The sequence below is a fragment of the Mauremys mutica genome, chromosome 10, assembly GCF_020497125.1.
Source record: "Mauremys mutica isolate MM-2020 ecotype Southern chromosome 10, ASM2049712v1, whole genome shotgun sequence".
Lineage (NCBI taxonomy): Eukaryota > Metazoa > Chordata > Testudines > Geoemydidae > Mauremys > Mauremys mutica.
The window spans coordinates 21,126,916-21,154,458 of NC_059081.1; the positions used below are offsets into that span (position 1 = coordinate 21,126,916).

At 40.4% G+C, this 27,543-nt stretch overlaps 1 protein-coding gene across 1 annotated transcript in view; it reads right to left on the reverse strand.

Annotated features, from left to right (window-relative positions):
- The window catches only part of LRP1B (LDL receptor related protein 1B), a 1,288,869-nt gene that overhangs the window by 632,884 nt on the left and 628,442 nt on the right, over positions 1 to 27,543 (reverse strand). Inside the window, exon 9 of the mRNA XM_045032831.1 lies at positions 5,831 to 5,993. Coding sequence (XP_044888766.1) covers positions 5,831 to 5,993 — 163 coding nt within the window. The remainder of the gene's footprint in view (positions 1 to 5,830; positions 5,994 to 27,543) is intronic.

Below are 27,543 nucleotides of genomic sequence, written 5' to 3' on the forward strand. Positions count from 1 at the left end.
TGCATATTGAAATGTTAAAAAATACATGCCAAACAGATATATATAATCTTCTCTCCCCCCTCAAAACAAAACAACAACAACAACAAAAAACAAACAAAAAAAACCCCCTATACCTCCCAAGAACAATGATCTCCTGCTATCCTCTTCCACCTTCCCCACTGCCCAGTAGGGGACGGCTTGTGCCCCGTAGTATGAGGGATTATATCCCTCTTTTTTTATTCTAGTTAATGCAACTGTGTATGTTTTCATCATCCATATAAATTATCTAATTCTTTTTCAAATCCTACTACATAAGCTCTTGCCCTCCATAGCTTGTGGCTGTGAGCATTGTTTAATAAAATAAATAGATGATAATATCAAGTTCTTATATAGTGCTTTACATCCATAGCTCTCAAAGCATTTTACAAAAGTTGAGGAGTTTCCTTAACTCCATCTTACAAATAGGAGAACCAAACTACAGAGAGATTAAGTGACTTTCCCAAGGTCATATAGCAGACCACTAGCAGAGTTGGAAACAGAATGCATATCTTCTGAGTCCCAGTCCAGTGTTCTATCCATGAGGCCACATTTTTTCAGTTTTAAATGTACTGCCTTTCAATTAAAATAAATGTACAAAGCAATTACAGGTGTGATCTTATGAATATGCTACTTGTACCAGGGAGGAATTAGCTGGAGTTTCCCGTGCACAGCAGCAGTACATTCAGAGGATCATGACTACAAATTAAACCATGAAAACACAATGCATGCCTGTTTCACATGAAACAAAAGCATCAGATCTACACCAGTTTGCAAGAGAGAAAAAGATGAAGGAGAACAGTGACAGTTATAGCTTGTGTTTCTCACCCAGAAAAGGAAGAGGTCCCTCCAGTACTATTTATTAATTCTAGGAGCTGGTGGCATGAGCAGCTAAAGCTCTCATTCTGATGGAACTGGAGAGGCAATGTACTATTATGAAACATTTTTTCTCCATTTTTTTCCTGCTCTTTAATTTATTTTTTTAGTAGGACTGTTCTCTTTTTCCTCCCCAAATGTATCCATCACTGACAAATTTGAATTGTTTACAAAAAAGTACTCATAATATATGGTACTTAATTTTCTCCTTTGGTAAGTGTCCTATAACACAAATCCCAGAGCTATACTGTAAAGTGTGTTCTTCTTTTGGAAAGTAATTGAAATAGAAGATAAAGAGCAGTCCTGCATAAAGGCTACATGGTTAAATAATGGTTTTCATTTTTTATTAGTATTTCCTCTTCCGTTGTTGTTTGTTTGTTTGGAGAACTCGCTTTTCACACTACATTTCTAGAAGATACATGCAGGAATAAACTAATAACAGAAGACATTTCTTGTAGTGGAAATGCTTACCTCTCAACCAAAACCAACACATTTAACACAAGTCATGCAAGAATTCCAAATACAAGGAATTTGATGACTCAACAGGTAATGTGATATTAGAGCCGTTCGAAAGCTCAACTCCTGCATCACTCAGTAGTGAATGAAGGCTTTGGCACTTTCAGCATCACATGTGAAATGAGTTTGGTGGCCCCAGTCCACTTCCAAGTGCACAGAAATTAATATCATAAAAATATCTACAACTGGCATGCTTGTTGTCCATTTCACCAGTGAAGCAAATAATTTAACACACAAAATGATTCAACCATTCTCTCACTCATAGAAATGGTCTTTTCACAAACAGGAAGGAAACACCCTGGCCTGGACAGCATGGGAAAGTTTTTGCCTGTGTTGTGCCCGTAACTGTGAATCAGTCAAGATTACTGGTACATAGTACAACAATTAAAACTCACACCACAAAGGCAAACAAGAAGAGAGTTTAAGCTAGACAGTAAGACACTGATCCTGTACCATGAGTGTCTATGGGAGTTTTGCTATTGATAAGAGCAAGCCCTAAGTTCCTCTGCTCAGGGCAAGGATTCTGTATCTTGCATAGTTCTAAGCACACTGTCAGCACTTAATAGTATTAATATTAATATTAATACATTCAACAGTTAGGTATTTGCTATGACTGGAATACAGGTTATGAGAGCAAATACACTGAAGGCCACTGCAAATTGGAGACTTTCTTATAAGAGCACTTACATAATATTTTATAGGAATAGTGTAGGTTTTATATTTTAATATAAAATAATATGTTTTGTTATATATGTACCAGGTATATAAATATTGGCTGCTTTTAGATGGTAATACACATACTTTTATGTGCCACAATCACTTGGTGCTCAATTTACAATATATTTCAATATATCTGCACCTTTAATGAGTTATTATAACATTTTCAATAAAGAAAAAATAAAACCAATATCATTACGAGACAGATAAGTATATAACATAATATATTGACATAGAAATAATACTTTGATATTGAAGTAACTAAAATATATATTTAAAATATTAGCTTGAAATAAAGGAGAAAAGAAAAGAAAAAGGCATGCCTCTTGGCGATTCAAAGATACCACCAGAAGAGCAACAGCACCCATGTAAGCACAGACTCACATGACCTTTCCTCTTGACTGGCAGGAGTATAAAAAAATGGAGCAGGGGTCTGTTAGGACAGTTGTTCCCAAACATTTAAGTAAGGCAATCTGCGTTTTGTCTTTTTTGGGACTACCTCTGCTCCTCTTTCGCCTCCCCGTCCCTCCCCAGCCTGACCCCTCAGCTCTTTTTCTCTTGCTCGCCCAGTCCTCACCTCTCCAACAGCTCCAGCCAGTCCCTCTGTCCCCATGGCCAGGCCACAGTCACTACCAGTCTACTGAGTGTCCACTTGCCTGCTTCAACAGCTTTCTCCATGCTGTTGCTGCTGCTCAGATCCAGCTGCTCACAGGAAGTAAGTGTGGCAGGGGGCACATTGGGGGAGCGCATGACCCACCTAGACCCTTCTCATGACCAAACGTGGGTCAGGATCCACCGTTTGGGAAACAGTGCTAGGACAAGATTGTGGGGACAGAGTGTTATAGGGTTGACACACACATTTTCTGAGTGATTGCAGTCCTACCTAATAGCAGAATGCAGCAACTGCCCAGTTTGGAAAGAGTTCCTTTTCATGTCACAACCTAACATAAATGCAAGTAACAATGCATTTCAAGTTACTTCAATATAAATCTGAGGCTGGAGCTTTAATTTAATGCTATTCAATAATGGGGTGATGCACTTTATCTCGTTCCATGCCCCATAATCAATCTGCAGGACAGTGAATACAGCTTGAGACTATTAACTTTTCCAATGCTCCTCTCCACTTCAGGATGCCACTAAAGGAAGCCCTGGGTCCATGGATTCCACTCTTCCAGAAATAGGAAGTTTTAGAAGCCCATGTGGAGACTATGGCCTCTGCATGGATCTTCTGGGATCTGAAGATTCCATGAAGGAATCTTCCATGGGAAGCTGAACCCTCCTTTGTTCCATGGGAGGAAAAGAACCCCCTCTCCCACTGCTCATGTAACCATTTGGAGGAGATTTCTGCAAAGAGAATTTTAGAGTTTTCCTCCCTGCTAAGACTCCCACCTGTGGTTTCTTTCATTAGAGGACACATTCTGAGCCTATTGCATTAAGAAGAAATGCTTTAATGTAGTAATTAGATTAAGTCTTCACATCAGTATTTAAAAAAATCTAAAACTGTTAAGACACTTTATTTTTGCACCAGCTAGATAGATAGCTAGATATGGTTTGACTAATATGCCTTCTGTATTGTATTATTTAATACAGTGAAGCATTTTGGGATACAGTAAAGGCTTATGCAATAGTGTATGAAAGATGTTGTACAAAATCAAGTTGTATTGTGTATGGTACCAGTTGGATCACACTTGGAACACTGCAAACATTTTTGGGCTATGTTTATGTGGAGGGCGAAAAAATACCAGAGTGGGAGTGAAACTGTTTCGAGGAACAATGGGATGGACTTGAGCAAAGGAAAAGACAGTGGAATGTTCTGTCAGTGGAACTGAGAGAAGCTTTGTTGCTTTAAAAATATTTCATAGTAGTTTGAAGTCAGATTTACAATGTAAGGAAACTTCCTGTGCTGGCAAGAGGGATGAACAAAACAACATACAAAATAAAAATGACCTCTAATGTGTGTAATTGAAAAAGATGTTCTTGAAAGTAAGTATAGAACCCACACACAATGTATACAATATACCTGACTTCAGTGTACAGAACACTCATTAAATATAAAAAAGTTATTACACTATTCCAATAAATGATACATGACAGAATTATATTTAAACAGCTATCAAAGCCAATGGAATCCTTCAGAGACTAAGTGCAAACAACATGAGGCTTTTCTACTCTGAAATTCTTTGCCAAATTGAGGACCTTTGATATTATGACAGTGAAAAATGGGAAGAGTAAAGAAAGATATTGGTGTTCAAAAGGGAGATTTGTTAACATATATGATATTCTGCTATGACAGTTTTGTTCCAAAAAGATCTGTGTTCTTTATTTCAAGGAAAATAATTCAATTCAATTCCGATGGTTTTGACAGACAAGATTATTTAATAACTAGTTTGGAATTCAACTAGCAAATCCAGAACAGAACATGTAAGTAAATGTAGTTGAAAAGGCTGCTGTTAGCCCATTTGAAAACCTCCAGTTCTTTCTTATGAGAATTACCAAACAAATCGGTTTAAATACAACTTCTTTCACTAATGTCTTTTTGAAACATCACTACAGTCAGACTGAGTCAAGTTTACCATCTGTTGCAAATAGAAATACAGCTATATTCAGGAATTATATTATACAGCTTCCTTTGCAAAGTTTACATGCAAGCTGTTCTTGTCAAAATTAAACCCATTGTGATGATGCATCTTAATATTCAATCAGGCTTTAAGTAAAGAGTAACAAAAGTCCACATATGGATGACAAGCTGTTTCTTCAGTAAATATTTTTGTATTTATTGAGCAAAGGCTTATGGCAGTTTAGGACATATTCCACCAGTCATTTCATACTTAACTACCTGCAGACTAATAAAACAATAAGGAGGACAAAACAGCCACTCCAAAAACCTCATTGAAATTTACATCTTAAACAACATTTCCTCCATGCTCAGTGATGCATCCTGCTTCATCATTTTGCTTGAAAACTTTTTCTAGCTGGTAGTGGTTATAAGGTAAAGGGTTTTTAGTGGCCAGTATTTTAACTGAGGTTTTCCTCCCCAAATGATTCTGAATGTGTTTATGCAATAAAAATGCAAATCCAGACTGTTTATATATATTTCACTGACTCCCAATAGGAGCACACAAAGAGATTCTGCTCCAAAACATACTAGTGATGAGGTCCTAATGCCCCTAGAGATTAGGGAGTAAATTATAAGAAGATGGTCGCGAGATTCCTTTTCTTTATATTCTAAAAAGGGTTAGAATGTACTGGAGAAAACTTGTGAAGAGCTAAGTTACTTTTCCATTTCTCCTGCAATTTTAAAGTCACAAAAACATATACTATTATTAAAATGGTTCAGCAGTTACTTGTGACAGCTGAAGCAAGACTGTTCAATGTACATGTTGCCTATATATATTATTGTTGTACTTATTTTTTACAACAAAATAAACAGCTCAATAAATAACTGCAAATATTATGTCTCAATACACCTGAATGAAATGGGTGTATTATTTACTCTCCTAGAGAGAAGTAGCATTCTTATCACATTGAGATGTCTTAAGGAAGTTTCATGAGCTTATAATTAATCTGTCATTTAAGGTTTATATTAAGTAAATGTGTGGCCTGAAAAGCACAAGCACTGAAATAAAACATAAATGTTTTAGATTTTTTTGCATGCAAGTATGCATTGTATAATTTAACAAGCATGTTATGTGAACAATACTCTTACCCTGATGTTGGATCAACAGCTATTGCCTTAGGGTTTTGAAGATCAAGATCAATCAGGGTAATGCACACAGTTCCATTGTGATTACACACAAAGATTCTGTCACTGACATGATCCACAAAATAAAAATTTCCAGTGAGCCAGTCGATTGCCATTTGTTGTACATCTGCCAAAGGAAAAAATGAGATTATTAAATCAAAAGTGCAAATGCAATATGAATAACTGAATTGTTGGCTATTCCATCAAAACAGATGATGTAAAATTTTAAAGAGCTCAAGATGTTGTTATGATTGGAATATATACAATGACTTTCATTTATTCCTATGGCATATAATAAGCAATTCAGTTCTTGAGTCAAATACTAAGAATGGTGAATGACTTAGTATCTGTCCTGATAACTTTGTTCCCTTTTAAGTAAGGAAGACCCAAGTACAACTACAAAGATCTGGGACTTTCAAATATATGAATTTATTTCAGCTGGGTCAGGCATTCTGATTCAGACTCCTTTATTTTAAACTGGGACACTACCATCATTTTTTAGTGTTATGCCCAGAAGCAACATCTCTGCATGATGGTGCTTTTATGAACTATAAAATACCATGAGAAACACAGATATGGATAGCTGTGTGTTGACAGAATTACAGATCCCAGTGGAGCAGCTGGTTTCAGAAAGTTACCACAGTTTTTTTACAGATAAATTTGTGTGATGGAAGATGTAACATACATAGCTCTGGCTCTTAGATTATATTGTTTATTTAAAACTGATTAACGAAAAAGGTTGTGCTGTAAGTTTAAAAGCCCACATGTAAGTTTAAAAAAGATGAAAAAGTCTATTGTGTATAAATGAAAGAAGTTATATATTTTAAATGAAATTCCCTTACAAAGATTCTGAAAAATCTGAGCTGTAGACTTTCTGGTTTTACAGCCAGAGTGGGTTACATCAGGGGGGGAAAGGAATTCACGTACAATAGGGATTTATAATGAGATGGTTCTTTTAAATCAGTGGTTCTCAAACTTTTGTAGTGGTGACTCCTTTCACACAGCAAGCCTCTGAGTGGGACCCCTCCCCTTATAAATTAGTAACACTTTTAAAAAATATTTAACACTATTATAAATGCTGGAGGTGAAGCGGAGTGTAGGATGGAGGCTGACAGCTCACAACCCCCCCAGAGAATAACCTCGTGATCTGCGATGGGTCACAACCCCTAGTTTGAGAACCCCTGTTTTAAATCTTTGTTTATGGAACTTGTCACTGATCCTGACACAGAAACTAGGAGTTTTGCTTCTCATTAAGGTGATAGTTACTTCAAATTTTGTTACATTTAAAAACAGTGACTATATAATATTTTCTCTGATGGAATCCTTGAAAGAATTTTCAGATTTTTGTTTTAAAGCCTGTGCAGTTCCCCTTAAAGAACATAAGAACGCTCATACTGGGTCAGACCAATGGGCCATTTAGCCCAGCCTCCTGTCTTCCAACAGTAGCCAGTGCAAGATACTTCAGAGGAAATGAACAGAACAGACAATCATCAAGTGATCCATCCCTTGTCAGCCGTCCCTAGCTTCTGGCAAAACAGAGGCTAGGGATGCTCAGAGCATGGTGTTGCATCCCTGCCCATCCTGGCTAATAGCCATTGATAAACCTATCCTCCATGAATTTATCAAATTCTTTTTTGATCCCTGTTTTGATCCCTGTTTTGGCCTTCACAATGTCCTCTGGCAAGGAGTTTGACAGACTGACTGTGCGTTGTGTGAAGATTATACTTATTTTTGTTTGTTTTAAACCTGCTGCCTATTAATTTCACTGGTTTCACTAACCCCTTGTTCATGTATTATGTGAAGGAGTAATTTCCTTATTCACTTTCTTCACACCAGTCACGATTTTATAAGCCTCTATCATATCCCCTCTTAGCGTCTCTTTTCCAACCTTTTCCAAGCTGTTCCATATCCATAAACATTTTTGTTGTTCTTCTCTGTACTTTTTCCAATTTTAATATATCTTTGTTGAGTTGGGCCAACCAGATCTGCATGCAGTATTCAGGAAGTGGGCATACCATTATGATATTTTCTGTCTTATTATCTATCCCTTTCCTAATGATTCCCAACATTCTGTTCACTTTTTTAACTGCCGCTACATGTTAAGCGGATGTTTTCAGAGAACTATTCACAATGACTCCAAGATCCCTTTCTTGAGTGGTAATAGCTAATTTAGAATAGACAGTTGTGTCTACTCTATTTGGCCAAACAGTAGGAGCATGAAGAAGCTCTTATAATAAAGACACTTTTATTTATTTTCACTCAAATTAATATTTCTGAGTCTTCTATTGGTGTTGATCGCCTTGCTGAAACTGTAATGTCATTTATGACACTGGCAGCATGAAATCTTTCAGTAAGACAATTTAAACCAGTTCCTAATCTAGTTTCATTATAATAAAATACTTCATTTTCTTTAAATATTTTAAATTTTAAACACTAAAATACTTTATAATTTAAAATTAATTTGCAATGCCCTATGATGGGCTCCACACTGTTTGTAGCAGAAGTGGTGTCTTTTTCAGCAAGAAAGCTATCACCAACATATAGGGCAGAAATGGCAATTGCAATTAAAATTGCATTTCACAAGATAAGAATTGTTTCCTTCTTGTTTATACTTTTAGATTCTTGGTTTGAGAGCAATGGGTAGAGTTTTCCTTGAAACAGGTGTTCAACTGTTCATCATAAATGCACTTACTGTATCAGGGCATGTAATGTGAACTTGATTCAGACAGACAAATTGAAGACAATTTGAGTTTGTGGCAATAAGAGGAGGTTTATGAAATATGCATTTGCTGAAATACTTAAAATAGACATGAAGAAACTTGTATCATCTTTTGAAGGACTGATAATACATACAAGACTTTACTCAATAAAACATCAGGAACAAACATTGGCTGTATTCCATTTCAGCCACCACATTGCACAGTTCGCTGCTGTCACTTCTACTCACATCTTCTCTCTCCACCTAGTACTTATTTCCCTTTTAATTTAAAGCTGATATTATACCCCCTCTTCTTATGGGGACAAGTATTATAAGGACATAGGAATTACCATGTGAGAACAAGTATCAGAGAGGTAGCCGTGTTAGTCTGGCTCTGTAAAAGCAGCAAAGAATCCTGTGGCACCTTATAGACTAACAGACGTTTTGCAGCATGAGCTTTCGTGGGTGAATGCCCACTTCGTCGGATGCAAGAGTGGAAATTTCCAGGGGTAGGTAAATATAAGTAAGCAAGAAGCAAGCTAGAGATAACGAGGTTAGATCAATCAGGGAGGATGAGGCCCTGTTCTAGCAGTTGAGGTGTGAAAACCAAGGGAGGAGAAACTGGTTCTGTAGTTGGCAAGCCATTCACAGTCTTTGTTTAATCCTAAACTGATGGTGTCAAATTTGCAAATGAACTGAAGCTCAGCAGTTTCTCTTAGAAGTCAGGTCCTAAAGTTGTGCTGTGGCATCATCAGGGATACTGTTCCTGACAGCTTGTATTCCATCAGTGTGTGGGATGTTTGTGTAGAGAGCCTCTACATCCATGGTGGCTAGGATGCATTGGTGACCTTCCAGAAAACACCATTCTAGCCACCATGGATGTAGAGGCTCTCTACACAAACATCCCACACACTGATGGAATACAAGCTGTCAGGAACAGTATCCCTGATGATGCCACAGCACAACTGGTTGCTGAGCTCTGTGCCTTTATCCTCACACACAACTATTTCAAATTTGATGACAATATATATCTCCAGATCAGTGGCACCGCTATGGGCACCCGCATGGCCCCACAATATGCCAATATTTTTATGGCCGACCTGGAACAACGCTTCCTCAGCTCCCATCCACTCACACCCCTTCTCTACCTACGCTACATTGATGACATCTTCATCATCTGGACCCATGGGAAGGAGACTCTGGAAAAATTCCACCACGATTTCAACAGCTTCCACCCGTCCATCAACCTCAGCCTGGACCAATCTACACGGGAGGTCCACTTCCTAGACACCACGGTGCTAATAAATGATGGTCACATTAAAACCACCCTATACTGAAAACCTACCGACTGCTATGCCTACCTTCATGCCTCCAGCTTCCATCCCGGATACACCACAAGATCCATTGTCTACAGCCAAGCACTGAGGTACAACCGTATCTGCTCTAACCCCGCAGACAGAGACCAACACCTAGAAAATCTCCACCAAGCATTCTCAAAACTACAGTACCCGCACGAGGAAATAAGGAAACAGATCAACAGAGCCAGACGTGTACCCAGAAGCCTCCTACTGCAAGACAAACCCAAGAAAGAAACCAACAGGACTCCACTGGCCATCACATACAGTCCCCAGCTAAAACCCCTCCAGTGCATCATCATCAGCGCACCCATCCTGGACAATGATCCCACACTTTCACAGGCCTTGGGTGGCAGGCCAGTCCTCGCCCACAGACAACCTGCCAACCTGAAGCATATTCTCACCAGTAACTGCACCCTGCACCATAGTAACTCTAGCTCAGGAACCAATCCATGCAACAAACCTCGATGCCAACTCTGCCCACATATCTACACCAGCGACACCATCACAGGACCTAACCAGATCAGCCACAACATCACCGGTTCATTCACCTGCACGTCCACCAATGTAATATATGCCATCATATGCCAGCAATGCCCCTCTGCTATGTACATCGGCCAAACTGGACAGTCTCTAAGGAAAAGGATAAATGGACACAAATCAGATATTAGGAATAGCAATATACAAAAACCTGTAGGAGAACACTTCAACCTCCCTGGCCACACAATAGCAGATCTTAAGGTGGCCATCCTCCAGCAAAAAAACTTTAGGACCAGACTTCTAAGAGAAACTGCTGAGCTTCAGTTCATTTGCAAATTTGACACCATCAGTTTAGGATTAAACAAAGACTGTGAATGGCTTGCCAACTACAGAACCAGTTTCTCCTCCCTTGGTTTTCACACCTCAACTGCTAGAACAGGGCCTCATCCTCCCTGATTGATCTAACCTCGTTATCTCTAGCTTGCTTCTTGCTTGCTTATATTTACCTACCCCTGGAAATTTCCACTCTTGCATCCGACGAAGTGGGCATTCACCCACGAAAGCTCATGCTGCAAAACGTCTGTTAGTCTATAAGGTGCCACAGGATTCATGTGAGAACAGAGGACTGTTCCATCTTGTCCAGTATATTGCTTCCAGTAGTGGCCAATGACAGATGCATTAGAGGAAAGCCTAAACCTCCTGACAGTACCTAGATATTATACACCAGGGGAAGAAAGGGGCTATTTTTCTTACTCCAGGTAGGATACAGCATATGCAGTGAAAAATATGAGTGAAATCCTGACCCTACTGAAATCAATGACAAAACTCCCACTGACTTCAATAAGGCCAGGATTTCCCTCTATGGATTGATATTGGAGCCTTTATGTACAATTTTCAAAGTGCCTAAATCCCATTTTCTGAAGTAAGTTTTAGGCACTTAGAAGCACAAATCCCTTTTCCTGGGGATGAAACTTAGGATCCTAAGTGCCTAAGTCAATTCTGAAAATGGAATTTAGTCTCCTAAATCATTTAAGCACTTTGAATATAAAATTACAAAGGACAAGATTTTTCCACTTGAGTAACTGTGGGTATTATATAGTTATATAATTACTTCATCCTTTAAAAAAATATTAAATTATTGGCATCAATAATTTCCTATGGATGTGACTTCTCCGGGTAAATTAGGTAATGCATGGACAAGTAGATACTTTTTCCTTCATTCAAAATAGCTTTTACAAAATACTTGCCTATATCTTAACACAGCTGGTCAAAAAAATTCAATACATTTTGAAAAAGGGCAAACCTTCCATGCAAATTTTCGTGATACGTTTTCCTGTTTTGTGATCAGCTCTACTCATTCACATCTCACAAGAAATGGGAGAAGACGGCCATTTTATAGTGAAGGCTAGAGGTTAAAAAAGCATGGATAACGTAGCACATTCCACATCAGAAAGAAATGGTCACAGCTGAGGCTGCTTGAGAATCCAAGAGATGCCAAGCAACAGAGTAGAACAAACACTGAGGACTGTTGGCATTTATTTTCGTGCCCTTCCTTTCACAATATGGAGCCTCTGTGAGGAGCTGTGCAAGAGCAGAGGTTCCAGCTGCAAAAGCCGTATGTAACAGGTTGTCAGAGTAGAGGCTCTCCAAAGCAATACAAGGATTCTCTATGGGGAAGCCCTAAACTTGGTCACTAAAACCTTCCACAGACATGCAGAGTAATGATTGCTGATGCAGGCAGTGGATCTTGTCAGGGTTAACCAGGATATAAAAGGGAATGGAGATGCTCTGCGGGGCACAGGCAATTAGGGTCTGAGTCATGGAAGTCCTTCAGGGAGATTCTAGAAACACCTAGTTTTCGGAAAATGCTTATGCAAAGGTTTATGTTTTGTTGTAATTTAAGTTATTTTACACCTCACTTCCGAAGGGTCAGCAACAGATGGGAGATATGCAAAGGGTTAGGTCCTCTGCAGAGCTCATGGCATACTCTAAGGGCTACTTCATTTATTGCTGAGGTAGGAAACAAAAGGTTCCTTTATTTTAAAAGGACTAACTCAGGATACACAGCCTGAAATGTGTGAATCAGAAAAAAAGGGAAATTAATCTTTGCCCCATCCAGTGGCTTCTCCACTGGTGTTTCATTACCTAAATGCTGCCTTCTGCTGCTCTTCAGTTGCTGCCCTCTTTCTCCCCTAACTGCTGAAAGAACCCTTCCCTTTCACTTACCCAGGGGCGGCTCTAGCTTTTTTGCCGTCCCAAGCATGGCAGTCAGGCAGCCTTTGGCGGCACGCCTGCGGGAGATCCCCGGTCCTGCGCCTTCGGCGTACCCGCCGCTGAATTACCGCCAAATCCGCGGGACCGGCGGACCTCCCGCAGGCAAGCTGCCAAAGGCTGCCTGACTGCCGCCCTCGCAGGGACCGGCAGGGCGCCCCCCCCCGGCTTGCCGCCCCAGGCACGTGCTTGGAGCGCTGGTGCCTGGAGCTGCCACTGCACTTACCATTAGGCGTTGTTTCTCTGAGGGGCAGTCTATTGCTGTCTACATCAGGATTAGAAGAAGCTGTTCTTTGTAAGCTACTGCAGTAGGCGCTGGCTGCTGCCTGGAGCAGCTGAAAGCAGACAGACAGCTTAAAGGGAGTCACTAGTTGCATGTGCCAGCCCCATTCAATTCAGTAGGTCAGTAGTGCGGGTGGGACAGATCTGGGACATCATGGTAACTGTCCTCGCACCCAAGGTTGCTCTCCCCACCATCTCCCCTCCTCTGCAGCCTCTCACTTTGGAGTCAGAGAGAGACAGACAGGAGGTGAAGAGCAGCTACTTTGTTGACATTTGGCTGCTGGAGATGCAAGCTCCTGAACCCAGAATCTGCGACATTTAGCAATGTACCTGGCACACCTAAAAAAAAATGCCATTGCAGGGAAGCTGGTTATTATTGGAAGAGCTGTGGATATGGGTTTGATGAGTGTGGTTCTGGCCTAGTTCTGCTTAGCAACCCAGTTCAGCTTAGCAACTAACCAAGGCCTACTAGTTAATTTACTGGCTGGGGTAGACAGGCCAGCACAGACATCTGTGTGACTTTGCTAGATAAGAGAATGCTTGTAGAGGCTGGGAAAGAAAAATGCTTACAGACACTTTTTAAAGTAATATGTATTCTTTTTTTGTACTAAGCATGAAGTTATCAAGAAGTAACAGTTGTTCTTTGTTTTGTATGCTGGGAACAAATGCTGGGAAGGTACAGTGATAACGCGACGTAAGTGATGATGCGACGGAATAGCTAATAAAAAGCAGTTTGAATTTGTGAAGGGGGGGCTGGTTCTGTATGGAGTGAGATGGGCAGTTCTCTTTTGTATGGCATGCTACAATAAAGAACTTGATAGTGGGATTCTTGCTGGTCGTTGCCTGTCTCTTTGTGGTCGGACAACGAAACCTGAGCCGTCTGGGGTAAGAGAGATCCCCAACAGGTTTGAGAGTGAGAAGTTTTATAGGAGAGGAAGGGGCAGAAATCAGAGGAATATAACAAGGTTGCATTCACACATTATACACGTGTTACTCTGAGGACACACTGTAAACAAAGGAGCATAATCACACAGTATCAATAGGGGAGGAAAATTTTCAGAAGAGCAACATGCACACATGCCTACTCAGAATGCTGCTGCAGGAAAAGAGGAAGAAATCTCCACTGCACAACGCCTCCTCTCTGCTGAACTATACACCTTCTAATATAAACCCTCTAGATCATTATATCACTTCCATCTAATAGCAACCTGGAAATTCAATGACTTTAGCAAGTGCATTTAATATCTACAAACGTGTTGTGTATTTTGTGTGTTGAAGGATCAGTTGCTCTTTTTGTCTTTTGTCGACTTCTTTGTGCTGCATGCCCTGCTTGTAAATTATAGCTGGTAAATTGCTCACAAGAGAAAAAAGTTGTAATGAATTACCAAAGTTCATCTAACTCAAAAAAATGCATTCCACACTTTACTAAGTACATTAAAAAGGCACTTAACTAGTAGATGCATTTTTTATGACTCAGGCTTTTAATCTCTTCAATTTTGCTATCACCAAAGAACTAAAAGTCACATTAAGCCACTTTTAATTTTTCAGCTCTGTAGTTACCATGCAAGTTGGCTGCAGTATACCTTTTAGGGCTGCTGTTTTGTTTTTAAATATATTTTAGATCATACTTTCTACTAATGAAGTTGCTAAGTAGGTTCAACAGCACAAGTCTAAATTTATAGATTAACGCCTACTTTTCTGCAGAATGATTATCACGCTCACCTTTTTTATATAATTAAACATTTTTTCAGTTGTATAACCCAGGTGTATAGCTTCAGAAAGCTCCAAAAAAGAAAGTCTGTCCACTGAAGGCATCTATATTTGGACATACTATATATACCTGAAATTTCTCTCTTTTTGGGGGGAAAGACACTTTTCCTAGAAATTTGCTGCTTAAAAACCATCATCCTTTCTTTTTCACTCTCCAGAAACAAATGTACCCAATTTCCTATTAAGGACTCTAGAAAGAATAGTATAATAGACATTTCTTATATTCAAAACATTATTGAAGTTCATGAATATAGGTGAGGGCAAAATTTGGCTCAAAGTATTTATTACCACATTATTATACCTTTATTGAGAGAGAGATGACTGTTGTATAAGCTAGTGTGAAATATTGGACTGTAAAGATACGAAAGGGTTGTGCAGGTATTGCAATTTATTACTTGCATAGTTTATCACAGAACTGGAAGGGACCTCGAGAGGTCATCTAGTCCAGTCCCCTACACTCATGGCAGGACTAAGTATGATCTAGACCATCCCTGACAAGTGTTTGTCTAACCTGCCTGCAATTTAAGCCCATTGCTTCTTTTCCTATCCTCAGAGGTTAAAAACAACATTTTTTATCCCTCCTCCTTGTAACAACCTTTTATGTACTTAAAACTGTTATCATGTCCCCTCTCAGTCTTCTCTTTTCCAGATTAAACAAACCCATTTTTTCAGTCTTCCCTCATAGGTCACGTTTTCTAGACCTTTAATAATTTTTGTTGCTCTCCTCTGGACCCTCTCCAATTTTTCCATATCTTTCCTAAAATGTGGCGCCTAGAACTGGACACAATACTCCAGGTGAGGCCTAGTCAGCGTGGAGTAGAGCGGAAGAATGACTTCTCGTGTCTTTCTTACAACACTCCTGCTAATACACTCTAGAATGATGTTCACTTTTTTTGCCACGGTGTTACACTGTTGATTCATATTTAGCTTGTGGTCTACGATGACCCCCAGATCCCTTTCTGCAGTACTCCTTCCTAGGCAGTCATTTCCCATTTTGTATGTGTGCAACTGCTTGTTCCTTCCTAAATGAATTAATTGCATTTGTCCTTATTGAATTTCATCCTATTTACTTCAGACCATTTCTCCAGTTTATCCAGATCATTTTGAATTATAATCCTGTCCTCTAAAGCATCCACAACCCCTCCCAGCTTGGTATCATCCACAAACTTTGTAAGTGCACTCTCTATTCCATTATCTAAATCATTGATGAAGATATTGAACAGAACTGGACCCAGAACTAATCAGTGCAGGATCTCACTCGTTATGCCCTTCCAGCATAACTGTGAACCACTGATAACTACGGTATTCTTGGGGAATGGTTTTCCAACTAGTTATGCACCCACCTTACAGTAACTCCATCTAGGTAGTGTTTCCCTAGTTTGTTTATGAGAAGATCATGCGAGACAGTATCAAAAGCTTTACTAAAGTCAAGATATACCACATCTACCACTTCCCCCCCATCCACAAGGCTTGTAACCCTGTCAAAGAAAGCTATCAGGTTGGTTTGATATGATTTATTCTTGACAAATCCATGCTGTTATTTATCACCTGATTATCTTCTAGATGTTTGCAAATTGATTGATTAATTATTTGCCTTATTATCTTTCCAGGTACAGAAGTTAAGATGACTGGTCTGTAATTCCCTAGGTTATCCTGATGTCATCAGAACTCTAAAATATCTTACATTTCATGTTACATGTTGTGTGTTTTTAATTCCAATTGCTTGTAAATACGTATAGTCTTTTATAGTGTCTGCACTGCTCTTAATATAAACATACTAATTTCCTCTAGAAATAAGACTTCCAAAAGGAAGTGTGAGCTCATAGAAAATGGAAAAAACCCTCTATATCCTTTTATTGGTTACTTTATTGTCTAAAGGACTCAGTAAAAGCAAAAGTATCCAATGCACTAAATATTGCATAAAGGGCTTTGATTTTGCCACTGCAAGGAGGAAGACTAACAAATTGTCTCTGTACACGTTTTAGCACAAATCCCATTTTTTTCTTGACACGTGAAGAGGCTTATGTATTTTTGGTATCTAGGGACAAATAATATAATAGAGATTAAGAAATCTTGCAGAAGGGCATATAGTCCTCGTTCAGTTTTTGGTGGACAAACTAGATTTTTGTAAGGTTTTTTGATGCTTCCAATAAAAACAAAGACAACAATGCTTCAGAAATGGGCACATTTTATGTCTCTTTCTTTCCGAATAACAAATTCAAATCCTCTGTACATTTTTAAGCTAGAAAATCAAGCTTCTAAAACTTCAAAAAGTGCTTAGGGCAGTGGTGGGCAACCTGTGGCCCGAGGGGCGCATACGGCTCGTCAGGGTAATCCACCGGCAGACCGCGAGACAGTGTTTACAGTGACCATCCGCAGGCACGGCCGCCCACAGCTCCCGGTGGCTGCAGTTCGCCATTCCCGGCCAATGGGAACTGCAGGAAGTGTTGCAGGCCACAGAGATGTGCTGGCTGCCACTTCCCGCAGCTCCCATTGGCCGGGAACGGCAAACCACGGCTACTGGGAGCTGCAGGCAGCCATCCCTACAGACAGTCAATGTAAACACTGTCTCACGGCCTGCCAGCAGATTTCCCTGGGGCCGCAGGTTACCCACCACTGGCTTAGGGGATTTCCGACCTCAGAACACCGTATGTTGTGAGTGCTATCTGAGGCTCTTGAGGATCCACTAAAGGCTGACAAGAACAATCTAAATGGCAATTATCAAGGGAAATGTGTCCTTGGTTAATGTTTTTAACACTAAAAGTTCATTTTATTTCATAGCTCTAATGCCATCAAAGTGACTTCATATCAGCTATAGTATAAGAGCTTCCTTGACATCAAAACTGAATCTTCTGTTTCATTTTGGGATTGTGGTTGGATTTATTTCCATTAATCCATATAGTATATATTTAGATACAGGTTCTTTTCCAGAATGATTATGGAAGTTTGTACCTGAATATTTTGAAGGATAATGTAATTCCTTTTAGCCAAAAATGCAAGCAAAAACCAAAGACAAGCCAACAAACCCCCAAACAGCTTGGTTTCTCCCCTAAAACCTGTGAAATGTAATTTTGTAGGCGGTGATTCTTCACCTTGCCCCGCCCCAGTAAAACTGTAGCCCATTTTTTTAAAAGAAATAACCGCTTCAGATGGGAGTTTAGTATACAGTAGAACCTCAGGGTTAAAAACACCTTGGGAATGGAGGTTGTTCAGAACTCTGAAACATTCATAACTCTGAAGAAAATGTTTTGGTTGTTCTTTCAAAAGTTTACGACTGAACATTGACTTAATACAGCTTTGAAACTTTACTATGCAGAAGAAAAATGCTGCTTTCCCTTTTTTTTTTTAGTAGTTTATGTTTAACACAGTACTGTACTGTATTTGGGTTGTTTGTTTTTTGTATTGGCTGCTGCCTGATTGTGTACTTCCAGTTCCAAATGGGCTGTGTGGTTGACTGGTGAGTTCATAACTCCGGTGTTTGTAACTCTAAGGTTCTACTGTAGATCTTTTGTACTGATTTTGGGAGTGGGAAGGAATTCACAAACAAAATCTGTTTTTTGGCCAGTTTACTATAGTAGTAGATTTTATGTTTTGAATTTTCAACTTTTGTGCAGTTCCTGGTGGGGGTAACAGAGTGTGAGTATGAGAATCAAATGAGGAAGCTATAGAATGATAGTAAGTCAATAGTGTATGGCTCATTTTAGAGCTGTTCACGTGTAAATGTCTGTATGTAAACAGTAGCACTGGTCAAGAATTTTCTCTTGTAACTTTTTTTTTTAATAGAAAATTGGGTTTTTGATCAAACACATTTTTTTTCACTATAATTGACTGCTTTGATTGGAAAATGTTGATGTTTCGTCAAAAAATGCAAACCAAAATATCTAAATTCAATACTCATAGCAGTTGTAGTTCAGATGCCTTAGGCAGTCCCACTTTCTCTAGGACCCAGGCTCTCTTGCTGGATTACATCTGCCATGATACACCATGGCAAGGGACTTCTCTGAGGTACTATCCTTCCCTCACCATGAGCAGAGAAGGTACATGGCAGATGCACTCCAGCCAGAGGGGAAAGCAGGAGCATGAGAGAGGCAAACTACAAGTCCCAAGAGGAACCAGATTGCCAGCTTTAATTGAATTATTTCAGCTTTAAGCCAAAAAAAAAAAGTTTTTGACCAAAATATTAGACCAAAAAGTCAAAATTTTCTACTGTGGTTGGAAGTAAGGCTCCTCAGGCTCGGGATGATGCTACGGGTTGGCCTAGCAACGGCTACTACCACCACAAAATTTGCCATAGCCACCCTGTAGCAGCGGCTGCTCTCTGGCTGCACAGCTCTGAAGGTGGCAGCAGTTCCACCAGCAGCAGTGCTGGAGTTAGCTCAGGTGGGGCACCAGGGTGCCCAAGAGCAGCCCCCGGCCCATGTCCATGCCTGCCGGGGTGTGCCGCCCAGGGCAGGTAGAGGGTCTGGGGCTCTCCACAGCTGCATGGACTGACCTACCCAGGCTTCTGGGCCATGCCTCCTTTGGTTGCTGCTCCGCAAAGGCTCTGCTGGCCCCAGAGCCAGGTCCCCTCATCCTGGTGGCTATTTCTAAGCTGTGAGCAGTTGTAACATGGTGGATAGCTGAGGAGCAGCCTCATCCCCGACCAGGAGGCAGGGTCTTGGAGCGGGGGTGAGAAGAGGTGGGGCTGGAACTTAGGAGGAAGCGGGGAAAGGCTACGGAAAGAGGCAGGGCCTCGTGGGGAGCAGGAGCACCCCACCCCATTTTCTGTCTAGCCCACCCCAGGCCCTCCACCTGGAAGAGGCTGGTGCCACCACTGCTCAGGCTTAATGCAAGGGATACTTACTGGAGGCCTCTCCTCTTCAGGAGGCTATCATTCACTAGCCAGACTTCAGTCCTTTGGTCCTTCTTGTTCAGAGCTGTTTTCACAGCTTCCCTGTTTGCAGTCTACCGTCAAGTCTTTGCCTGGCACAACTACTGCTGGCCACTCTGCCAGAAACAAGCTGCTTCCCAGCCCAGCTCTTCATCTTTCAGTCCCAGATCCCAAGCTGCCCAGCCTTTTTCCCCATAGCTAGCTCCCAGGCTGCTGTCCCACAGCTTCCAACTATAGTCGTTTCACAGATATAGAGGGCAGGGGACCTAAGTACTGCTCTTTCCCAAACAGGAAGGGTAATGGAACCCTCTGGTGACTGCATTCTGCAGTGGGAGTTAACAGTGCCTAATAAGGAGGCAAAAGGTTAATTACAATAATCTAACATGAGTAGATTCTGCCGAAGGCAGTATTACCAACCCACAGTTTTCAAAAAAGTCAGGCCTCCGAAGGTCATGGGATGGTTTAATAATCATGACAGTCATAAAAAATAATAAAGTCTCAGTTCTTTCCTTTTGGTTTCTGTGCCTTTAGGGTGCTCTTGTTTCTTTCAAGCTTTTCGCCGTAACTGTGAAGGCTGTAAACCTCATCTCCCACCCCACCCCAACAATAGAAGTTGAGATTCTAGCAGAAATCCATCACATACTGCAAGACTCATGTGATAAATGAAGGGGGGAAGGAGAATAGCTCCCTTTTATGGACACCCACCCAGCCAGCAAGTTAGCTATAAAATCCCTTTTAGTAGTTGTTCTCTACTTGCTTTACCTATAAAGGGTTAAAAAGTCTCCCATCTTAGATAAAAGGAAGGGAGTGGGCACCTGACCAAAAGAGCCAATGGGATGGCTAGAACTTTTAAAAATTGGGAAAACACTTCCCTTTTGTCTGTCTGTTGTTGTTCTCCGGAGAGAGGGGACAGAGCAGAGACAAGGCTGGAACTATGCTGTAAAAAGCTTTGGAAAATCTTCAGATCATACCTAGAAACTACTCATTTGAAACCCCAGATATGTAAGTAGATCAGGAAATATCTAGGAAGATGCAATTAGGTTTATCTCTTTTATTTCTTTATGGCTTGTGGACTCCTCTGTGCTAACTCCAGATGCTTTTGTTTTCCTTTAACCTTTAAACTGGACCTAAAGAAGCTATCTTGATGCTTAATCCTCATAATTGTTTTTTTAAGCCTAGCAAAAAGCTAAGTTCTAGATGTATTTTCTTTCTTTTGGTTTTTAATAAAATGTACCCTTTTTAAGAACAGGATTGAATTTTTGTGTCCCTAAGAGATTTGTGCATATGTTGTTTAATTAGCTGGTGGCAACAGCTGATTTCCTTTGTTTTTCTTTCTCAGCTCTTCCCTGGAGGGTGGGGGGGGGGTTTGAAAGGGCTTGAGGGTACCCCACAGGAAGGAATTCCCAAGTTCGCCTTTCTGGGTTCTCAAAAGGTTTTTGCACTTGGGTAGTGGCGGTATCTACCCATCCAAGATCAGAAAAAAGCTGTAACCTTGGGAGTGACCAGTATTAATTTTTAGAATCCTTGCAGGCTCCTACCTTCTGCACTCAAAGTGCCAGAGTGGGGAATCAGCCTTGACAACTCACAATACAATAGTGAGAGTTCTGGTGATTGTAGTATCTGTTTTTAAAGAAAGAGACAAAAGAATGTATGTGCAAAAGGAACAAAGAATTTATTTCAGGAGGAGGACAGCTTTATATTACTGCCTTCAAATTTTGCCTCTCAAGATAGATTTTTAAATGCGTCTTATTTAAAAAGCCATGTCTTCATTAAAGGAAATGAGCCTCTTTATCTTTTCCAGATCCAAGAGACACCTAGCATCGATCCCACCAATTATTTAATAGTTGATACATGCTGACATGGTGGTGCGAGGAAGACTAGACAGGCATTGCCTATGCTGTGCATCTTCACTGGATAGCCATTTGCCATAATTATCAATCCTGCACCATTTACAAACATTACTTAGCTTAAGCAGACTCATTTATACATACTGAGCTTCTGACAAATATGCCGTAAGTCAAATTTCTTTAAAACAAACAAAAAAAACAAAAACTGATGAGACATATCCATCCATTTTCCTCTGAGAATCAGCCCCAAATATCTATTCTTTTTGAGGAAGCAGCTTTTCCAGAACATCACTTTGTTTCAATTTGTATTTGTAAAGAGTTTGGAAAAAAGTCTAATAAATCAAATGTAAACATTCTTCAGAGCTTCATGCACCTTCACCCTAAATTTCTCAAATGAAATGACATTATGCAGTGACCTTGTTCCCTGAATAACAGGGAATTTAAATTGCAAAAATATGGGTTATAATACATCTTACAGGCACAATATGTATTCTGTTCAACCCTACAGTCTGCTAAGAGGCACTTACTTTTCAAAACTGATTTTTTGTGGGAGGGAGGGGAGAGTTTAGGCTAAAATGTTCAAACCAAAGAGTTTAAAGTTAGGATCCTAACCTATATTTAGACTCCTAAATAAAAGCAGCCGGATTTTTAAAAAGTGATGAACACATGCAAGTCTTGCTGAAATGAGTGGGACCTGCAAGCACGTTTGGAAAACTTGCATTATATTTAGGTTCCTAAATATGGAATTAGGAAACTAATTTTAGGCACACAGACTTGAAAATTCTGAGTTTAGCCTTTAGATTAACATAGGAATTTTTATCCTGCTTATGCTGTAGCCAGTTTAGTAAAACCACAAGGCCCAATTTTAGAACACTTATGTTGAATATTTGCTGACAAGCATAGTTCCATTGACTTCAAAGGGACCTCTCCTAAGTGCTCACCAAGATGAGTAAAGATTCCACTCTCTGGCCTATGGTGCTCACTTCCATGGACTAGCATCTGTATAACTGAAAGCAGAATCTGGCCAAACAAGCCAATATGCTTACTTCTGTTAACACAGCTATAGGAGAGCAGATAGCTGTATAACTGGGTTGGCTGCACAAAATTGAAGGAACAGGTGCTCTGCGCCATACTTCCTTTAACTCTGGAGGAGCCCTACCTTTCCAAATCTTCAGAGATTGGTAAGAGGCATGCTAGTATAGAATGAACCACATCCAACAAATGCAGTGTGAGCCTGGTAACTATCCAAGAAGAGACCTGCGAAGGAGTCAATACCGCTCCAAGTTTCAATTCATATTTCCACCTTCTTTGTAGAGAAATATTTGCATGGACATGGCAGGAAAGATGTTGTCTGACCAGAAGGTGCTCAGTCATCACTGCACAGGGGCCACTTTATAGTGAGGCTGCAAATTTCTTTCATCATGGATCCCAGGGATCTGCATGCTTCAGAAGTCACTTTTCCGGCCAAAGCCATCTGCCTAAGAGAAGCTTTCCAAGGAAGCTTAACAAGGTTCACCTCTCAGTTCCCATCAACTCTGTCACTTGGTCATGAGTTTTACAATAGGATAGCAGAATCTGGGCCTTATTTTTAAGAATATTTCTAAGTTTACTCATGCTGTGAAATGCTGTCTACCTTTCAAAAAATCAGGTTCCTGGAATGGGCAAAATGGGTTCCATTTTCTTTTAATGCCTCATTTTTCACAAACTCTTTTGCCATGATGCTCTGTATATGAACTGTGTTTTACAATATAACATGTGGGGGGTGGAGGTGGTGTGTGTGTGTGTGTGTGTGTGTGTGTGTGTGTGTGTGTGTGTGAGTGAAATTTGCCAACACAGTGAAATGAGGTAATCCCAAGGGCTAAATATTTCTGTAGGGAGTGAATTTTCTGCTGCCAATCTCATGTCAGAAACAAGTGTGAACAGTGGAAAAACAACACACCTCTAATTTCTGCTTTAGTGACTTTCAAGTGTGTTGCCAAATGGCTGTAAACTTGTAATGGGATCCTAGCAGCCTGGCATCTATGTTGAACAATAAAGGAAGATTTATAGAGGTGTAGAGCTATAACAATCTTTGTTTAAACTGCACATTCAAAAAGCTTTTTATAAATCTGTTGAGACAGTAAATCAGAACTGGTTATTTACTTCAAAGCAGTTAAATCATCTGCAGTTAATCTTAAAATTACAGCATAATTTTGCATCAGTAGCTGTCTCATCAAGCATGTGGACTTAAGAGGAAGGAACTGTTGAGGAGAACATGACATGGCCATGTTAGTTTACCACAGCTGGCTATTCTAATTGCCCTTCCTCAAAGGCGGGAGAGTCTGGCCTTCCACCTTCTCATCAGAACACTGCCTGCCTTCTGTGTCATGAACATCATAAAAATTGTCTTCCTTTTTTAAAAATAATACTGCCACTTTAATGTTTTCCCATAAAGATGCCAAACAGCAGATAATTAAATTTTTAAAGATGAATAAAATATTTTAATAAAATATGGATTTACTTTTGTAGTAAAAGGTTATTAAGGAAAATGACTTAGGGGAAAAATTTAAAATATTTTAATATAGTAGGTGAGCACAGGCCTCTCAGATATGCTTCTCAAGGGATAATATAAAACTTACTTATTATAGTCAGCTTTTTAAGAGTGAATTCACATTTAAGGGTTTATTGTACCAGGAGAGGATCACAAAAGAAACAACACTGATTCACAATATTTGAAGTACACTGTATTCACCCGGTTGAATCAGCATAACTATGATATATGTCTTAATTTCACAGGCTGTATATTGAGCCCATAAACAAGCATGCCAACGTTTTTCCTCCGAGCACTGTATGGACTGGCTGATATTAAATACAAAAACTGGTGGCTACACTAGTATTAGGAATTAAAGCTTTGTTTCTTTTCCCAAAGGGAAGTATTATATTCAGTTAAATATTAATTTCTGAGAATGTTTAAGTTGTCTTTACTGATCAGCATTTCTGATATTTCCAAATGAAACATGTTATGTATTTTTCATAATGTAGATATTATGAAGAGTTATAAGTATGAGTTTCTGTCTCTAACATATTAAGGCAAAAGAAAACATGAAGAGTTCTGAGCATGAGTTATATTCTCTCTCTCTTTCTAACACAGTAGGCTAAAGAAGAAACAAAGACCTGTAGTGCAACACTTGTCCAGTTTGCTGACACTTGAGAAAGTGGATTTTGTTGATGCACTGGTTTAGAATACACCGGAAATCTATTAAAGAATAAACGTCAGCCTAATTTAAATCACATCTGATTGATATTATTAACAGGAATATTTAAAAAAATCATCTTTAAACACACTGTATCGTCAAATCAGTTAAAGTAGCTAGCTCAGTATTTCATTCACTATAAAAACAAAATCACACCAAGTGTTTTAACAGACTGAATTTATCTCTTAGGATTACTAAAGAAGGAGGACAGTTACTTTTTTATAGTTAAAACACCATATATTATGTTTTTTCTAGCTCTCTCCCTTTCTCCAAAAAACAAATACCAGTTGTTTCATATAATTATAAAAGGTTTCTGGAAATAATTAAGGCCATAATTATACTGAGGTATATCTATTTCTATAATACAGAACAATTAATACTGTACTAAGAGATGACTACCAAAGTGGTGTTCCTGCCAGCCATCAAAAAACATGAGATAACATACACATCTAATGTCACAAAGCTCCAAGATTCCCCGCATCATAGTGTGAAATGAACAAAAACAAACAAAACTATCTGTACCTAAAAACTGTGGACATAGCTAGTTTGTGATAAAAAAACAAAAAAAACCCCCAAAAAACCATGCTTATGTTACTGTTACCACACCCTCCCTCTCTTCTCTTTGTCCCACTTATTTGTGTCATCTATTTGTTCCATTTTGCAGGGCCGCCCGGGGGGGGCAAGTGGGGCAATATACCCCAGGCCCTGGGCCCAGCAGGGGCCCCCACGAGAGTTTTTTGGGGCCCCTGGAGCGGGGTCCTTCACTCGCTCCAGGGGGCCCCGGAAAACTCTCGTGGGGCCCGGGCCCCCAGAGCTTCTTTGCTCCCGGTCTTCGCTGGCGGGGGGTCCTTCCTTTCTGGGATAGAAGGACCGCCCCGCCGCCGAATTACAGCCGAAGCGGGACCCGCCGCCAGAGTGCAGCCGGGTCTTCGGCGGTAATTTGGCGGAGGGGGGTCCCCGCCGTGGCTCTTTGGGGCACTTTGGCGGCGGGTCCCGGAACGGAAGGACCCCCCCACCGCCGACTTACCGCCGAAGCGGGGCCCCCCGCCACCGAAGACCCCGGGCCCCTGGAATCCTCTGGGCGGCCCTGCCATTTTGTCTTAAATTAAGGTAGTAAGACAGGCATTGTATTTTCCAGGCAGACAAATGTTTGTACAGGGCTAGCTGGAGCATCAAGCCACTACTATAATGCAAGTAAGTAATTAATTATTAAATAAATAAATAAACAGTAATAGAGGATGTTTTAGACCTATGCACCAGTTATTTTTGTTCCCCTTCCTGAAAAAAAAATGGCCAACAGGAGCAAAATGCTTGGATGAATCTTATTTATGACTTGATTCTGCCACCCTTACATTGAAATACACCTTATTCCATGAGCATTCCCATTGATACGGTATTTCTCAATTTGAATAAGAGTGATAGGATATGACCCTTAATGATTTATAATGCACCTATCATAAATGGAATGCTACCAAATATTAAACCATACAGCCCACAATAGACCATATAAACTGTTCTATGGCAACTGTAATTTCAGAGAAGCACAATACTTAACCCAAACTCTCTGGACTGCAGCTTCTGCACCTTGCTTTGGAAAGGTACGGTGTCTGTTCCCATACCACCCCTTTCTGACCACTTGAGTGAGGCTATTGCCAGCAACCTTGTGGAGTTCTATCTACTTGTACATAGACGGCCCAGATCAGTGTGGCACCTTATCATCTTTGATGTGTTTATCTTCATAACAGCCCTGTGAGGTACAGAATGCTATTATCCTCATTTTATAGATGGGGGACTGAGAAACTAGAGACTAAGTTACTTACTCAAAGTCATACAGGCAGTCTGTGCAAGACCAGGGAATTAAACCTGGCCCTAACCACTGCACCATCCTTGCTTCCCTGCAAGCAAAGAATGACATGGTGCCACTCCCTTGCACAGATGTGTAAGGGATATAGGAGGATACATGCACCATCTCTCCCTCTTGCACACTCATATGGGGATGATCATACTCTTGCCCTATATTTGTAAGGTTTTTGACCAGTCTAATGTTAAATGCCTTATTTGGTAGGACTTCCCCTGAGTGAAACACCCAATATTAATGTTCTCTATTACTTTGAAAACATATTGGAATCACTGAAATGAGGTACTGTAGTAGCTCTGCGTTCCTCACCACACAATATCTTTCTAAATGGAAGCAGTAGTTTCTTGGATTGAGCCTTCTGGCCACTTTCAATGTGACAGTTTATAAAGAAATTATATATGAACATTGCCCACAGTAATTATATAATTTAAAAAAAACTTATGAAAATGCATGGTACTTTGTGAAAGCTAAACAGAACTGCTGTTTGTACAAGTTTGTATATGTTCGTTTAACATAAGAAAAAGGAAGGGCAATCTGTTGATTTGAGGCAATATAGGGTGTGGTGTGGCAGAGCTCTGACCTTGCTCCCGTGGGTCCTGCGCTTCTAGGCGGTTTATGCTAGCCTCAAAGGCTCACTGTGACCCTCCACGTAGCCCTTCTCTCTCTCGGGCCAGGGTTACAGTCTACTGAGCCCTTTTCATCATAGGCCTGCAAGGAGGTTGGTGAGAAAACTCCCACAGTCTCTGTTGTCCCTGGGAGCTTATTTCAGAACAATTTAGCCTCCTGTCCTGACAGGGGCCTGACTTCCCCTCCCAGGAGATGTTCCTGTAGTGGTGGGTTGGGGGGAACCCGGGCCCGCCCTCTACTTTGGGTTCTGGCCCAGGGACCCTAATGGTAGCAGCTGTTGGCTGCCAACCTTTCACTGCTAGAGTTGCTACATTTCCCTGGGCCACTTCCCCACAGCTCTCCTGCTTCTCCCTTCTTCACCCTTACCTTAGGGCTCTCTTAACGAT